This window comes from Tupaia chinensis, unplaced genomic scaffold (genome assembly GCF_000334495.1).
Source record: "Tupaia chinensis unplaced genomic scaffold, TupChi_1.0 Scaffold000394_1, whole genome shotgun sequence".
NCBI classification, from domain to species: domain Eukaryota; kingdom Metazoa; phylum Chordata; class Mammalia; order Scandentia; family Tupaiidae; genus Tupaia; species Tupaia belangeri.
The window spans coordinates 2,466,161-2,482,611 of NW_006159896.1; the positions used below are offsets into that span (position 1 = coordinate 2,466,161).

Below are 16,451 nucleotides of genomic sequence, written 5' to 3' on the forward strand. Positions count from 1 at the left end.
CCGGCAACTCCCGCGCCATTCGGGCCCGTGCAGGTCCCGCCCGGCCCCTTCCCGAGCTCCGGTCAGTCGGCTCCGGCTCCAGCTCCACAGCGTTTCTCCCGCAGACTTTCCTCGCCTCGCCGCCACGAGCCCGCCTTCGCCTCATTTCTGTCCGGTCCACGACCCCACCTCTTCTTGCCCCTCAATACAGATCTAGGCCCCGCCCACCCATCTCTCACCCCAAGGCTCTGCTCCCTGGACCGTCGCCTCTCGCAGCCCCGACCCCTGCTCACCTACAGGTCCTTTCCATCAGAACGCCGCCCCTCCTGGGGACGCCCTTCCCTACGTCTCACCCACATGCCTAGGCCTGGCCCCGTGCCCGAGCCCTCCCGCTTCCCTCCAAAGACCCTAGTCTATGCCCGGACCGGCTCACTCCCCCAGCCCCCAGCAATCCCGCCCAGCCCGGGTACTCCCACCGCCCCACCCGGCATGCGAGCTGCCCCGCACACACACGGCCACGCCCACTTAGGACCACGCCCCCTGTGGCCACGCCCAGCCGCCGCCGCTTCTCACCTTCCTAACGAGCTCTGCTGACTGGCTCCAGCGCTGCGGCAGAGCTCCGGCCCTCAGGCTAAACAGGCTTTCTACAGTCAAGTCTCCATCAGGAGAGTGCTGCTGTCTCCTGGTGGCCGTGTGCAGTGCTGGCGCGTGGGGCTCAGGGCTGGAGCTTTGTGAATCAGGTCTTACTTGGTGACTTCTCCACTGCGCGACGGCCATTGGCACCTTGATTCTCGTTTCTCCCCAAATCCGATGCATCTATCTCAGGGCCTTGGAACACTGCACTGAGGGCAGCGACCCTGTCTGGGTAAAGCTGGACGTCATTGTGCTATCATGAGAAAGGGATGAGCTAGGGCTACCTCAGCATTTGTCGCAGCTAGGCTGGCATGGAACTGGGATGGTGGGGCAAGGTCCAAGCAGTGTGGTGTGGGAGCTGTGCTAGGAGAACCACCACTGCAGCTTTGGAAGGCATTGGCCAGGCAGCTGAAGCAGGCAAGGCCAGGCATCCACAGCCTCTTGGACCGTGCACTCCATGGTGCACTCCCTCAGTGACTCTCCAGAGCCTCCTTGCCAGGACCTGACACCTCTGCTGCCACACACTCAAGCAGAGAAGCCGGTCTGGAGAGAGAGAGAGGTGAGAGGAGACATTGGAAGCTCCAAAGAAAGAAAGAAGTAGGGGCTCTCCACTTCTCCTTCCAGGCCCTCGGGAGACTCCTGTGGTCCTCCTCTCTCAAGTTCCACAAGACCCTTGCAGGACAGTCCTTTCCTTCTCAGGCAGCCTAGAGTGCATTGTTTACCGTCCACATCATGAACTCTCTTTTCAGGCGTGAATCCACTATCCCCAACCCTGTACTCAGTGAGAATGGGCTGCCTTCTTTTCCCCAGCCTCATCCTGCTCCTCACCTGTCTCCCTGCCTCTTCTACCTCTGTGTTTTGCAATCTCTGAACTGAGTCTCCAAATGCCCCATGCCCCGTGGAGCATCCCCAGGTCCCCCGTCTCCCTCTGGAGTACCCACAGCATGGGCTCTGTCCCTTCCTGAACCTGCTGCTGCTTTTTGTCACATATGTCCTCATTTCCTCTGGGTTAAGCTCTGTGCACCCATGGCTCCTTCACTGTATTTGGCATAGTGACTGTTTGCTAAGTGAATACATGAGTCTTTAATAAACTGAGCAATACTCATTGGAAAACACATTTAATTTCAAAGTAAACAAAGATGTCTGTACATTAAAGTATTTAATTAGTGAAACAATTATCAGTGTAACAAGCTGAAAAATACAGCAACTTGATACGAGACTGAAGTAACAAAATACTTCACCAAAAGTCTAAAGAATCCCGCCGAGGGCTGATGTCCAAGGGTTATTGCGGGTGAGACAATTCACAAGAATTAGAGAAAGTCCTTACACGACTGCATGCAGGGTTCTGCTGAAAAAAAGACAGCCTAGGAGAGTGCAACGGATTCAACACGAAACAAATTAAAATGTAGAAACTGATTTTCAACTTACTTTGAATACATAAGAAATTGAAAACTACTCTCTACGTAACATTTTGAATGCTAAGTGGAAAACCATGCATTTTGGCACAAAATTTATTAAAGATTATACCACACTACTAAAGGAATGACTATTATTTTGTTACCGAATGGTCACAGTCGTCCAGAAATGGATTAGATGAATGGTTTGAAAACGGACAGATGACCTATCATGTGCTGCTGCCGTGAGCGGGGGTTTCAGGGCCACCTGTGGGGTGCACACGCTTGCACGGCATTGGGCTGTGAGGCAGTCTGGCATCCATAGTAAAGCTCTCAACAGCCCTGAAAATGCAGGGCTTGTCCATCTGTAGGTGTACTTAACATTGAAGTGAAAACAAAAGCCTAAGACATAAACACTGTGAACACTCTGACCCCACCCCCTCCTCCCACTTTTGGAGTGCCAGTGTACTGGACCCTAGCTCTGACGTTCTGTCCAACTCACCCTAAGACAGCAACTCTATCTAGTCCTTGCAACCGATCTCACGGGTTGAGAGGCTATGCAGTCTGTTGAGCTCTCTGAAGACTTTTGAGGACAATCTGTGCACAGGGTTTGCAGCCAGTGCCAGGAGAGGCAGGGTCTTGTCCAAGGAGATGCTGGAGTGGGGATTATTTTGTTTGTTGAGTTGTCAGCTCCGCGAAGGCAGGATCAGCAGATCTGGCTTGTTCTCAGACTTCTATATCCCAAGTAGAGCCTGGCACATAGGATGCACTAGCTAAAGAGGTGAATGAATGAATGGATGGTTTTGTGCAGACTGTTCTTTCAAAGGTACTCTCATGGTTCTTTATAAAACATGGTCATCACCCAACATGTCAAGGTGCTGTGGGGCTGATTAAAGTCATTTACGAGTCACAAAGACAAGAAGTAGGCTGTGTTTTTGGCAACATTTACCTGGTGGTTATGAGCGTCAGCAACGTGGGCGAAGAGCTCTGGGCCAACATGAGTTGGCAAGAACCTGCAGGTGACCAGTTTCCCATTGCACGAACCATTCCCATCTGTAAAGTAGCACTCTAAAAGACACATCGCTTGAGCTTGGGAGTTGGGGGTAAGATAAAGAGACTGGCCTTGGTAAGAGAAAGACAATGCTTTATGAATTTGGTTGGTAAGAGTGGATTCTTTCCTAAACAGAATCCCTTCGGCATCTCCCCCATAGGTTCCATGGTCTGACAGGTGCTGAGTGGGCTTCTGCTCAGGGGAGGGGAGGGGGCTACCCTCTCTCACTGTCATGCTCAGAACAGTATTTCCGCTGCTCTCCACCAGATCAGTCCTCCAGGAAGCATTTCAGTTACTGGAATGCACCTAGCTGACCTTGAGTTACAAAACGAGAGGGAAAGAATTTCTCCCAGGGAGAAGCGAGTGAGTGGGCTGTTCTTGAGACAGCATAATGCTGCTGGCTACTCTTACGTGTGTAGACAGGGTCCTATGATTTTCCTTTTGTGCACCGTGACCTGTTTGCTTGAGAAAATGATATAGCAGGTGCAGGCAAGACATAACACCTTCAGTGGTTTCACAAACATTTGTGCACGGTGAAGCACCCACGGAGCAAAAAGCAGAAATGTCTTCCTCCAGGTGAAAATTCCTCCATGGATGTCTCCCTTGGTGGTCTGTACCTGGCCCCTCTGTCCCAGGCTTACAGGGACAAAACACACAGGGAGGACACTTAGAACTTAACACACAGGCTTGGTCCTGAGCCCCTGTTGGAGAGCTGAGTATCTTTCAGGGTTCTTCTGGTGTGCTCGAGGCTCTTGCCAGCTCTACAAGGTTTGTGCCATCAAAGTCTAAACACAGTCTTCAAGAGTCTGAGCTAAGAATGTTTCTGGGAGGGGATATGCAATCAGTCTCATTGAGTGGGAAGACTAAATACTTTGAAATTTTTTTGATTGCCCTATTTCAAATGAGACTCAAAAGAAAATACTCATGGAAGATAAGCAACATTCATGGGACCAGCAGATGGTGGAATGGTTCTATTGCTGGACTGCCACCTAGTCGACCGCAGTTCGAGTCCTGGACCTGGCAGCTTTAAACTCACGCTGGGTGCATGTGCGTGTATGCCCAAAATCCCGAGAGGAAAATAGAGAAGGGATTGTGGCGTGGCCATCCCCCCTGTATGGTAATTTCTTGCTTTCTGTCTCTCTGTCTCGCTCTATCTCTCTGGTGAGCACAAATGCCCTATAGCAAAAATCTCTCTCTCTAAAAAAAGGAAACATTCGTAAGGGAAGGAAATTACTAGATTTAGCAGAGCTTGAATTCTGGGATTTTGACTTGGCATCTGTAATACTGCACATGTTTGAAGAGTGAGGAAATCTAAGGAAAAGGAAACATCAGTCTTGCACTTTCACCCAAATTAAGACTTTCTAGAAGTTGGCAGGTAGAATCAGATTCTCTGTGGGTTAAAATGCTAACACTGCCTGGTTCTGGTCAGAGGTGTCTTGAGTGGTTGGTGTTGTCATTCAACCCGTCGATGCTAACTGGAGGGGTTGCTGGTAGAATTAGGTGCACACATCCAGACCTGGCGATGGGTGGGTGTGCAAAGCACCTGTGGTCAAGGATGAGTGACACCAACTCTGCACCTGCGGTTTCTCTTGGCGTGAAAGCATCCTACTCTTCACCTGGAGGAGAGTCAGTTGCTGAGTACAATACACCTCAGACACAAAATTAGACCCTGAGGACAACTGCTTTCCTCACCAACTCATTTGACTTTTTGGAGAAGCTGTCACTATTTGATCAAAATACAGTGGGGGGGTTCTTTGGCAATTTTAAAATCGAGCTATTCCAGTTTACTAGTTTTGATGCAGTGTTGAAGCATCTTGCCCAGAAAGGGTAGTTTGATGTCCAATTAGTGTGAATTCTGAAATCACAGTAGTGACAAGGACCCAGAAATGGTCTCTCAGAAAAACTGTTTAAGGGATTCATTTTCAGAATCCAGAAACGAGATTAGAGAGGTGTGTGTGTGTGTTTTGGGGGGGACATGATGGTGATAAAGAGTAAGTCATTATTTTGAATAAGAATGTGTTTGTGCAAAATAAAAGTCACTTTTAAATATGACAAAGGACGTTGTTCGTGTGAAGAGCTCTTAGCTGAATGCCGGAGCTGGCCCGTTCACCCCCTGGGGCTTTGATCTCTTGTCACATGGCCATCAACGACTGCACCCTTGGACTGGGATGATGGAGAACTTGCTGGTGGCCTCATTGGGGGCAAGACTGTGGAGCTTAAGGCCTCAGTGTCTGTCACTCAGCTCCCCGGTGTGATCAGGAATCCTGGTGGGCCCCGCCCTGGCAGTGGAGGCAAAGGGAGAGGTGACGGGAGCAAAAGCCTGGCCCAGCGGTAACAGGTTGGTGCAGAGTGGCTTCTGTGCAGCCGATCACTGTGAGCACGGTGGCCTCCGAGCTGCTTCGAAGAGAGCTTGGAGAAAACGTCACAACTTCCCATTTGGCATGGTGGTGGGGGTGAGAGAAGGGCCTTAGGCCCTGCCAGGAGAGAGCATGGGAGGAAGCAGGCAGGCCAGCAGCCCAGTCCACAGTCTTGAAGCCAGGTCCTGTCTCAGAGGGCTGACAGCAACAAGGCCTAGAAGGGACAGGGCCCAGAGAGCAGGCCTTGCAGATGAATAGCACCCATAGGAACAGAAAACAAGACACAATTTAAGGCATTGTTTGTTTACAGTAAAAGAATGCAAGGGACCCTTAGCACAGGGGGACGGTGGCCTTCCTCGGCGGCAAGGCTATAACTGAAGGTAAACGCGAGGCCTCAGAGCGAATGGACTGTGTGATGTCACAAGTCTTGTGCCAAAATGCATGTTTCTCAGAGAGTTCACACTCGCTCGCACACACACACGTACGCCACGCACACGCAGAGGACGCTTCAGGGTTGTACAAAATCGGAGGCAGTTCTGTGGGCGAGCAACCCCATGCACTTGGGGTATAAAAAGCCTGTTCCACAGCCTCTTCCTTCCCTCTGGCCCCTCTCGCAGGGGAGCGCTGTCCACTCCTTGTGCAGTGAAAGCACTGAGGACCACGTGGGTCAAATGCTCTCTCTAGTCGCAGAAGCAGCTGGTGGACGAACGACGGCCCAGAGAGCGAGTGGGAGTGTGCAGTTTGGGGTCCGACCGCTGCCTTGCAAGGGAGGGCTGCAGAATGAGCGTGGTGAGAGTCGCCGGGGGCGTTGACAGGTAGATCCCACCCTGGGGGAGCCCTCTGGGACTGTGAGCTCCAGGCTGCATCCCCGGGAGTCCGGCTGTGAGTCTTCCAGCACCCTGGCCACCACTTGTGCTCAGGGCTGCTCTTCTCCACCAGTCCCAGCCCTGGCTCCCAGAAGCCTCTGAAGTCACGCCACGTCCTGCAGAGACTCATTCAAATGACATAAGGTTTGCAGGAACCTAGAAGAGAAAGCTCAGCCTTTGGTCAGAATTCTGGCCAGTCGGGAAGGGACAAGGGGTGGTCCCTGTGGGTCAGGACCAGGTTTTTCCCAATTAGACTGTGAATGAGCAGGTCAGGTGGGCAGAGGGTGTGGTAATAAGAGCAGCCAACACTTGTTAAGTGCTTGACATCATATGTGAAGACATATGCTTGTGTCCCCAAGTCCTCACATCAACCCCAATAGGCAGGTCCTGGAATCATCCCCATTATAGAGATGAAGAAACTGAGGCTTAGAGGCGTTAGGCACACAGCACGTAAGTGGCAGGGCTAAAACCCCAGAGCCCACCTCTACCACCACGCTCCACTCAAGGTAAAGCTGCACTTGGAGTGGGAGGGGGCATCTGCAGGGGAGCCGGGGGAGGAGTGCGTTGTTAGAGGAGGGCAGGAATCAGCAAGTAAGAGGTCAGTTTGGGGAGACCGTCTCAGAACAGTGCCCCAGAACAAGGTCTGAGACTCTTTACTAGCGAGACCACCAGACCAAGCTCGGAGTGCTTCCACCTCCCTTCAAAGCTGCCAGCAGGCCTCCGGCCCCAGCCCTCCGGCCCCAGCCCTCCGCTGTGGGCTCCTAGGAGAATGGTTAGAATCAGTTTCACCGAAAAACGACCCATCTTGGTGTTGATTTGGTCAGAAGGAATTAGCAATGCACCTCCATGCACCAGGAGACAGGCATAAGGATGGTGGCCGCAGACTACTCACGAGAGCAAAAAGGAGGAACTCACCCCGGGAGGACCAAGAGAAAAACTGATACGAGAAACAGAAAACCAAACAAGACCCAGTACTAAGAAATAAATGACGGCCGCGTGTGTTGACACAGACTCAGGAGCACGTCGTGGGAGAAAAGCAAGTCAGCTATCTGGCTCTCGTTCTATTTTTAGGAAGTTTTCTAAAATGCTCCCCAGGCCATACATGAAGGACTCAAATCCAAGTTCTCAAATTATAAAGGAGTGGCAAACGGATGGGGCAGAGGTGACAGGTCTGGGGTGGGAGGGAGGGACAAAGGATAGGAAGAAGCGCGTGGAGGAGGGAAGGTGTTCCATGGCCCTGGGAGGTGCTGCTGGTGGGGACACAGGCGCTTGCTCCATTGCTGCTATCTGCATCTCATGTTACAAACAAGGCTGAAGCACATTCCGTGTTAGTAAAAACCGAGATAACAGATGCGGCTCCACAAAGGAGGAAGGCGGTCCTGAGTCACTGGGATGTCCCACGTGACCATTTCTCACGCCCTCCCTGCATTCACCACGGATGTGCTGGAAGGGCTTAATGCCCTCGGTGGTGGAGCATTTAGGTTGCTGCCAACTTCTTATGATGCACAGCACAGAGTGGGAATATCTGGCTGAAAGCATATTAGAAATAAAAAGGGGGAAATCTAGGGGCAAAAATCCCTTACCCTAGGTCTGAAAATTGGGCACAAACACCTGAAAGCTGCAGAACCTGTCGGGGTACACACCATGTGCCTACATGCGAAGTTCGATCTAGTCTAGAAGAGAAAGATCAAGCACCAGTTCCCCCACCTCGGTCTGAGCCAGCGCCCTGCTACCTGCTACGGGGCTGCTGCCACCCTCTGGTTCCTCCCTGGTCTCCTGTCCCTCCCTGGTGTGGAGGCTGCTGACCCGACAGGGCAGAGACCAAAGCCCACCTCTTTCCCCTCCCTGTCCACCCAGGTGGCCCATCTAGGGATGGACCTGCAGCCACTCCAGCCTCCTGTGCACCGGTCATGGGCCACCTATGGATGGTAGGTAAGCTTCAGGGTGCTGTGCTCATAGAGAGAGGCACTCAGAGCCAAGGAGGGGCCCCAGACACGGGCCATGGCCATGCAGAAGAGGCTGGGAAGCTCCTCCCCCACTGTGTACCCGGGGGGGGGGGAGACAGCAGCCTCCACAGCACCTTGCTCCTGCGATGACTGTAAGCCAAAAGCACTGGGCAATTGTATTGTTCAATGCGCAAAATACATGTAAGTGTTCTAGAAACTACGGAATCCTAGTTTCTTGCATGTCATTTTTGGAATTTTATATACAAACAAACATACATATAATAAATATGCACATGCGTTTTAATACAAATGAGACCTTCCTTTTCCAAACGCTTTGCTCTTTGCTTTGCTCCCCATACCTCAGAACCCTTGTGATCACACACAGCTCTGCCTCGTCCCTGTTCCTTTCTTAGTTTTGAATCTGCTATGGGAGTGTGGGCTCACTGGAGAGAGGGACAGAGAGGGTGAGTGAGGCAGCATCTCCCAGGGGAGTGGTTACACCACAATCGCTTCTTGTCTCAGGATTTTGGGTACATATGCACATGCATGTGGCATGTTTTTCAAGCCCTGGGTCTGGCACTAGAACCACACAGTCAGCTATGTGGGATCCAACTGCCTTAAGCGCCACGCCACCAGCTGGCCCTGACCCTGAGTTTGTAAGTGCTATCAAGTGTGGTGTGTCAGGGATCTGTGGAGGGTCATGGCATTTCCAGAGTTTTTTTTTTTTTTTTTAGAGGTTTTTGCTATAGGGCGCGTGCGCTCGCCAGACAGACAGAGAGAGACATAGAGATAGAAAGTGAGAAATCACCCCCCAGAGGGGATGGTCACGCCGCAATCCCTTCTCCTCCATTCTCCTCTCGGGATCTTGGGCATGCACGCACACGTGCCCGGCGTGAGTTTTAAGCCACCGGGTCTGGGATGCGAACCGCAGTCGACTACGTGGGAGTCCAGTGACATAGCCATTACGCTAACTGCTGGTTCCCCAGAGTTTTTTTCTATCGAGAACAATGCTGCAGTGAACATTCTTTTTTTTTTTTTTCAAGGAAAGTGAGAAAGCAAGGTCAGGACTTAAACCACGGTCAGCCCTTAACCACCACGCTACCTGCTGGCCCCCATTCTTTTTTTCTTTCTTTTAGAGAGGCTTTTGCTATAGGGCACATGCACTTCCAAAAGAGACAGAAAGTGAGAAGCCACTCCCCACAGGGGAATGGCCTTACCACAATCCCTTCTCCTCTGTTCTCCTCTCAGGATTTTAGGTATCCATACACATGTGTCCAGTGTAAATTTTAAGCCACCAGGTCTGGGACCTGAACCGTGGTCAGCTACATGGGAGTCCAGCAACGTAGCCACTATGCCATCTGCTGGTCCCTGCAGTGAACATTCTTTTTTTCCTTTTTTTCTCTTTTTTTCTTTTTTTGAGGAGGATTTTTTTTTTTTTTTTTTTTTTTTCTACAGGGCGCGTGCGCTCGCCAGAAAGACAGAGAGAGAGACAGAGGGACAGAAAGCGAGAAATCACCCCCCAGGGGGGATGGTCAAGCCGCAATCCCTTCTCCTCTCGGGATCTTGGGCACACATGCACAGGCACCCGGCGTGAGTTTAAGCCACCGGGTCCAGGACTTGAACTGCCGTTGACTACGTGGGAGTCCAGTGACATAGCCATTATGCTAACTACTGGTCCCGCCTGCAGTGAACATTCTTAAACATTAAGTCTTTGAGTACACGTGTTGAGTGCATTCTTAGGACAAATTCCTAGATAGGTGAGTCAAGGAACTCACATGTGGTTTATTCTTTAATTTATTCATTATTTATTTACTTATTTATTTTTTGAGATGTTTTGCTATAGGGCGCATGCACTCGCCAGACAGAGAGATAGAGAGGCAGAAAGAGAGAAATCACCCCCTAGGGGGATGGTCATGACGCAATGCCTTCTCCTCTTGGGATCTTGGGCACGCACGCACACGAGCCCAGTGTGTATTTAACCCACTGGGTCTGGTACTAGAACCATGGTCGACTACATGGGAGTTCAGCGACATAGCCATTACACCAACCTCTGGTTCCCACAGCGATTTATTCTAAGCTTCCCTGTGCTGCCTCAAGTTTACCCTTACGTTGGTTTGGTCCAGGTGTCTGTCAAGGACTGCTGCTATCTCTGTGGTTCCGTTTTCTGTTACCTATAATGTTGGTCAGCTGTTCATGTATGTCCTCATCTCTGTCACAGATGAAAATCCTAAAATGGACTGTGCTGAGCACAGAGCCCTAGCAAACACACTAGAGACCTTGCTGATGTATAAGAGCTCTTTGAGGGGCCAAGAAGTCTGTTGTACCACACACAACACAGCCCTTGTCCTCCCAGGCCAAGTGCCTGGTGTGATCCGGCCTCTGCCAGGTGCCCTCAGGCCTCGGAGCCATGGCCTGCAATAGGGTCTCAGCGCCCAGCTGCTGCCCAGCCTTCCTCCTTGAAGCCACCGCTCATCTCTTCCATGCCCTGCGGCTGTGTCCCCAGGCAGCCTGGGGAGAGAGTGCCAACCTACCCAGCCCGCTGCTGACATGGGTGCTTAGGGCGGGCCCCAGGGAGCAGGATGCTCTAGCCTGCCTGACCTGGTGTTGCAGGCTGGGGCAGCCCTCACTCTCACGGGTCTGGACCGCCAGCGCTGTGCTCCCAGGCCTTCTGCTCAGCTGCAGGGGCTTCCAGGGAAGTGGAGGAGGAGGGCTCTGGGGCAACAGGGCAACAGGGCCAGAACCCGGGCGGGCAGACCTGGGTCAGGGCCCAGCTCTACCACTTATCATGGTGAGACTGTCAGCAAGTGTCTGCACTTTCTGAGCCTCAGGATCCTCAGTATAACATGGAGACAGCAAGAGAACCTACCTCACAGGGGCGCTGGGAGGGCTCGGCCAGTTCCTGCGGGTGGAGCATTTCGCTTGATGCCTGGCGGGGGAGGGGTGGCGGTGGGGGTGGGGGAGCCATGCCAGGAGCCGGGCCCCACAGCCTGACGACCCACACCAACACAGAGCACTGTTCAAGCGCTCTCAGGGGCCGAGACCCCCTTCCTCAGAGCCTTTCCTGGCACGCTGCCGGCTCCTGATTAGTCAGCTGTTACTATGATCTAAGCGTTTGCGGCAGGGGCACTAGTCAGTCTGGAGTGTTCCAGACGAATTCAGCTCTAAATAGACGCTGGAGCCCAATCCCAGGCAGTACCACCTCTGCCACCCAGCTGTGCCCAGTGGATGCTCCTCATAGGGGGAGGGCATTGGAGTTTTGGTCTGGGGCCAGACTTCATTTTAAGCTGAGCAAAGGGTGCCTTATCTCACGGAAAAACACTGTGCCCGGGGTCATGACTAATGGGCCCCAAGGGAAGAACGGAGCCCCATTTCCTAAGGGGAGGAAGGGTAGTTCAGGGCCGGCAGAACTTTAGGCACTTTACCTGAGGCCTGCTGCTTTTACACGCGTCATCCAAATGCTTGTGCCACAGTATCGCGTGAAATCGGGAGCCGGTCTGGAACTTGTAGACGTTGCCTGAGGGCAGAGAGACCGCGGTAGCAGTGGGTCCCAGTGGGGTCAGCTTGAGGCTGCGGCATGACGGGAAGCGCAGGCATGGGGACTGGCCAGTGACGCCCGCGGAGGGGGACCTCCTCCGCCCCAGCCAGCTGGCTCTTTGAATGGGGCGCTCAACCATTTTGGGGGTGTGGTGCCTCTGGCTCTCTGCTGAAGCCTCTGGTCCCCTTCCCAGAATAAGGTTTTTAAATGCATAAAATAAATTGCAAAGGAGATCAATCATACTGACACATAGTCATCAAACTACTGAGAAACAGGAGTGGCGTAGCTCCACACATGCTTCTGTGCTGACTCACTAAGACAAGTTCTAGTGGTGCGGTCTGTCCTGTCGTTTCAAAGAGGTGAGCTTGTACACCTTGAAATATCCGCAGTAAAACGTGATAAGAAAATAGCTATGATTTCTCTGGGAAATAAAAATCACAGGTATTGCCTAACATTTGATGCCTATACACATAATCAAAAGAGTCAGAAGTCACTGAAAATGTTTTTCCCAATCCAGTTTGCCAACCCCTTGAATTCTATCCGTGGATGCTGTCCACCCTCTTGTGTCACATTTCCCTCTGCCTGGGGACAATGCTTCCCTCTGGGTCAAGACCATAAGGTCCTTAAGTCAAGCTTGTGTGGGCATAGCTTTGACTTCCTCAGAAACCACGGCAATTCTGGCCCAAACCACTGAGGGAGAAATTCACACAGGAACCAAACTTGGCACACTGCTATAGGCATGTGACATACACTTAGACACGGAGCAGAAACTTGGCAATCAACATCCTTCTGTTCCTTGGGCTCCTGGAGGCTCCCGTACTCCCATGATCACTTCTCAGCTGAGAACATTAGGCCCTGCCCCTCAAGGTGTGGTCTTGAGACAGGCACCATCATTGGCATTGCCTGAGAGCTGGTCAGAAATGCAGCGTCTGAGTCTCCATCCCAGATCTACTGAGTCCAAGTCTCAATTCGAGCTCAAGACTGGGAAGTACATGAACCTTGCACTAGAGCATTCTTGTTCAGTGCTAAGGTGCTCAGGGACTTTACAGCCCAAGCAAATGTACCTGGTTAGAGTCTAGACCCAGGTAATTTGGGGCTTCTGGCAGGTGACATGGACTACCAAAGAGACTGGCCATGGCCTGATTAGTCAGCTGTTACTATGATCTAAGGATGTCAGCAAAGTCATGGCTCCCGGACAGGATGGTACCAGAACCTTTCCTCCTTCCTCAGGCAGTTGGGACTACTAGATAGCTGGGGAAGGCAAACTGGAGCTTTGGGAAGTCAGAAGGTTCTTTTCTGGGTTGGCTTTGGGGCTGGGCACTGCCAGAGTCTCACGGTCCCTGCCGTCTCCCGAGACCCGTCCAGCTACGTGGCCCCGCCTCACCCAGCACTGCGTTATTTGTTCCCAGACTGAGGCTTCAGCTCCTGGGGCAAGGAGCCTTAGCAGCCAGAAGTAAGGCCACAACATGGATTCTGATGGCCCCATGTCACGCACACACTCCGTGGAGACACCTAGCGTGGTCTCCGCAGGTTCTGTGGGCTAGGGAGGGACCATGTGCACACCAGCACCCAAAGCAAAGGGAAAGCATTGGCCCCGGGGCTCCCGGTGTGGTAGCCTCCAACACACGCTGGGCGGAGAGGGCGTGAGCGGAGGGCAGCAGGCCTACCTTTGTCAGGGTTATTCAGCTGGAAGATGTCCGGGTGCTCCGGGTCGTCAGGCAGCTGCACCATCCAGCCCACGATGGAGACCTTTTTGCCAGGTGTGGATTTATACTGGAGGAGAGCAATGACACAGCAGAGGCCCGGGCCACCGCCCTCCACTCCACAGGGGGCAGCCTCAGGCCAGGCAAGGGCCTTCCTGCTCCACCCCCCACAGTTCCCAGAGGTCCCGTCCCCACTCGCCGGAGCCCAGGCACGAGAGTCCTCTCGTGGGACTTACGTGTTTTCGATCTGTGCCCCGCAACGACTTGGCGCCATAGTACAGGAGGGTGGACCCTGAGAGTATGACCCAGTACCTGGTCCACGAGGATAGCTACAGAGGAAGGGGTGGCAGAGGGATGACTGAGGGACACGTCTGGTTCCAGACCAGCTGCCGGGCCATGCTAGCTCAGGTCTCATCCTGGCCCTCCACCATGCCCTGCCAATGCCAGCTACACCCAGGACACAGGAGGGGAGCCGTCTTCCCTCTCCTCTCGCTCTTTTATGCAGAGCCTTCCCTTTGTCACCTTCTCTAAGGCAGTGCCGGGCATGCTTCCATGTGCCCAGGTGACCTGGACCCAAGAAACCACAGCCTAGAAGAGCCTGCTGTCTGTAGTGGGCCGTTCTCAGGGGACTGAACGCCTTTGTTTCTGAAGCCTTTATGGTTAGAAGTGGGGTGATCTGACAGGGCCAAGTGCAGGCTTGCTTCTGTTTTTCTGGGGTGAAGGCTGGCACCCCCCGTTCAGGGAGCTCTGCTCCTTGGTTTTGGGAAAATCACTTCAGTGGGGCTTTTGGGTCTGCAAAGGTAAAGCCAATAAATACTGTGCCCCCGCGAGGTGTCACACATACAGGGGCTCATGGGTATCCGCATAGCTGATACGGGCAGGGACCTTTCAGACTTGTCCCTGACAGTGGCAGGTGTGCAAGACACAGACAACACACGTTGGACTAACACAGTTCTACGAGACAGTCCTTATCTATGATAGGTGTAAGGGACATTTCCCACTCTGTTCCACTCTACTCCAAAATACTGGCCATGACCCGCTAAACTGATGTCGTCACTCACTGGTGAGCCAGCCAGCATTTGAGAAAACACTGCTTTAAGGAAACCAGCTCTCCCTGGATGAGTGACCCGGCCTGGACCTGGTAGGGAGCGAGGCAAGCCGGGCTGTGCAGCAGGGCAGGAAGAGGGCCCGCATTGCAGGAAGCCTTGTGACACTCTGGGCCCAAGTGTCTGTGTGGGCCAGGGCTGGGGGTGAAGACTCTCCTCCTCACCCATGAGCCACCTGGCACCTAGAGACAGGAGGTGGCAGCTGAGTGAGGGACCCGGCCTCTCCAGGTGTATGCTGTGGAGGGAGCATCTCCAAGTGGCCCTGTGGGCAGTGGACAGGGACAAGCAGGAGCCAGAGGACAGTGGTGCAGAGTAACACCTCCATAGAGGGTGTGTGGGTAACTTGTGGATGCGCAGGAAGAACTGAGAGGCCTTTCTAAGGGGCTGAGGTCCTGCACGTGGAGTCATGAAGCCAGTGACATCTAGGTTCAGCACCAGTGGCCGATGGGCTGGTGGTGGCACCTGGCAGTCTCCTGATTCTTTATCCCTGTGCTTCCCCTGACTCATTTGAGGCTACTGCTGGGGAGGAAGCTACCGGCCTCTGGGAACAGCACACAGCAGCAGACATGCCTGGGACATGCAGCTCCCTGGGGCTGTGCCAGCCTTCATGCTCTGGGGGGTCTCCCGGCCTCCACCTGCCCCCAAGCCCTCTCGCAGCTCCGACTCATGGCGCACAGGCCTCTGCACACACACGACTTTCTCACTGGGTCCTCCGAGGGGAGGCACTATTTTGTCCCAGTTCACAGAGGTGAAAATGGAGGCCCTTGCCAGCTCTGGGGTACAGCCAGAAGTGGAGCCCTGGAGGACCAGGCTCAGACCCAGGCCCTCACGCTATCAGTACACAGGTGCGCCGGCACTCACCGCGGGCTTCCGTCCCTCCTTGAGCAGGGTTTTTCTTCTCAGAGGCCCCTCCATGGTGGGCACGGCCGCCGAGTTCCCCAGAGTACAGATGCACGGGCCGGTGGGGCTGGTGGGGGACCACAGTCAGACACAGTCCTGGAGGGGCTCATTATGGGGGCCACGGGTGCCCACTGCAGTCTGCGATGCTTGCACAGGCCTGAAGACCCAGCAGAGCTGAGCCGAGGTCCAGGTTGGGGGGCCGAGGCCACAGAGAGCACCCAGGCTCTCGCAGCCAGAACACTCGCCCAGTTCACCTCGACACTCTGAAGGCCACAGCACTCCAGGTTTGGTGACCAGGTTCCCCACAGCCCAGGCCTGGCAGCACCTGACCCTGTGGCTGAGGAGCAGCAGAGGAGGTGGGAGGGGGCAGAGTGGGAAGGAGGGCCTGGCCGTGTGCTCCGTCTCCTCTGTCTCCCTCTCGTGGGGGTTCAGGCACTGTCTAGAGGTGAAGGTGTCCAAGCACGTGGCCACTCTGACCCACTGGCTCCGAGCTCCAGATCCGCCAGGCTTGTGCTCCCTGGTGCCTCCCCCTCGCCAGCCACGCCCACCCCCAGACCATCTTCCTCTCTGCCCCTTGACAGTGCACCATCACCTGCCGCTGCCCAAGCCAGACACCTGCCACCACCTCAGGCCACTTGCTCTCCCTTCAAGCAGCGCCTGAGGGTGCCCCTCTCTGGTGCCTTCCTCCCGTACGCTCTCCACATGGTGGCCAAGGGCTTGCCACTTCCCTCCCCCCCACCTGCCTGCACCAAAGCCCTCCCGTGGCTCCCCACTGCTGTTCAGGTAGGGGCCTCCTCACCCCTGCTGGTCCTGGCTCCAGCCCCCCCACCCCCCTTTTTCTTACAAGGCTGCCTTTGCCCTGCCCCTCCTGCCTCATGGCCCATGCCAGACCTCTGGCTGGGTGCACTCCCATCACCCCATGCCCCCCCCCCCCCCGGATTAGGATAATTGCCATCATTCCCCCGTCACCCCCCGCAGCCC

The 16,451-nt window shown here is 53.9% G+C and overlaps 1 protein-coding gene across 15 annotated transcripts in view; it reads right to left on the reverse strand.

Moving 5' to 3' along the window:
- Window positions 1-4,195: 4,195 nt before the first annotated feature.
- The window catches only part of RALGPS1 (Ral GEF with PH domain and SH3 binding motif 1), a 284,196-nt gene continuing 271,940 nt past the window's right edge, over window positions 4,196-16,451 (reverse strand). For 6 of the 15 annotated variants that reach the window (XM_006154099.3, XM_014590021.2, XM_014590019.2 and 3 more), the window contains 6 exons: window positions 15,432-15,537; window positions 13,701-13,793; window positions 13,429-13,534; window positions 11,649-11,740; window positions 11,093-11,152; window positions 4,196-6,436 (listed from right to left, as the gene is read on the reverse strand). In XM_006154099.3, coding sequence (XP_006154161.1) covers window positions 6,407-6,436; window positions 11,093-11,152; window positions 11,649-11,740; window positions 13,429-13,534; window positions 13,701-13,793; window positions 15,432-15,537 — 487 coding nt within the window. In that variant the 3' untranslated portion in view covers window positions 4,196-6,406. The remainder of the gene's footprint in view (window positions 6,437-11,092; window positions 11,153-11,648; window positions 11,741-13,428; window positions 13,535-13,700; window positions 13,794-15,431; window positions 15,538-16,451) is intronic. The other 9 variants (XM_027774052.1, XM_027774051.1, XM_014590025.2 and 6 more) reach the window with 4 other exon arrangements.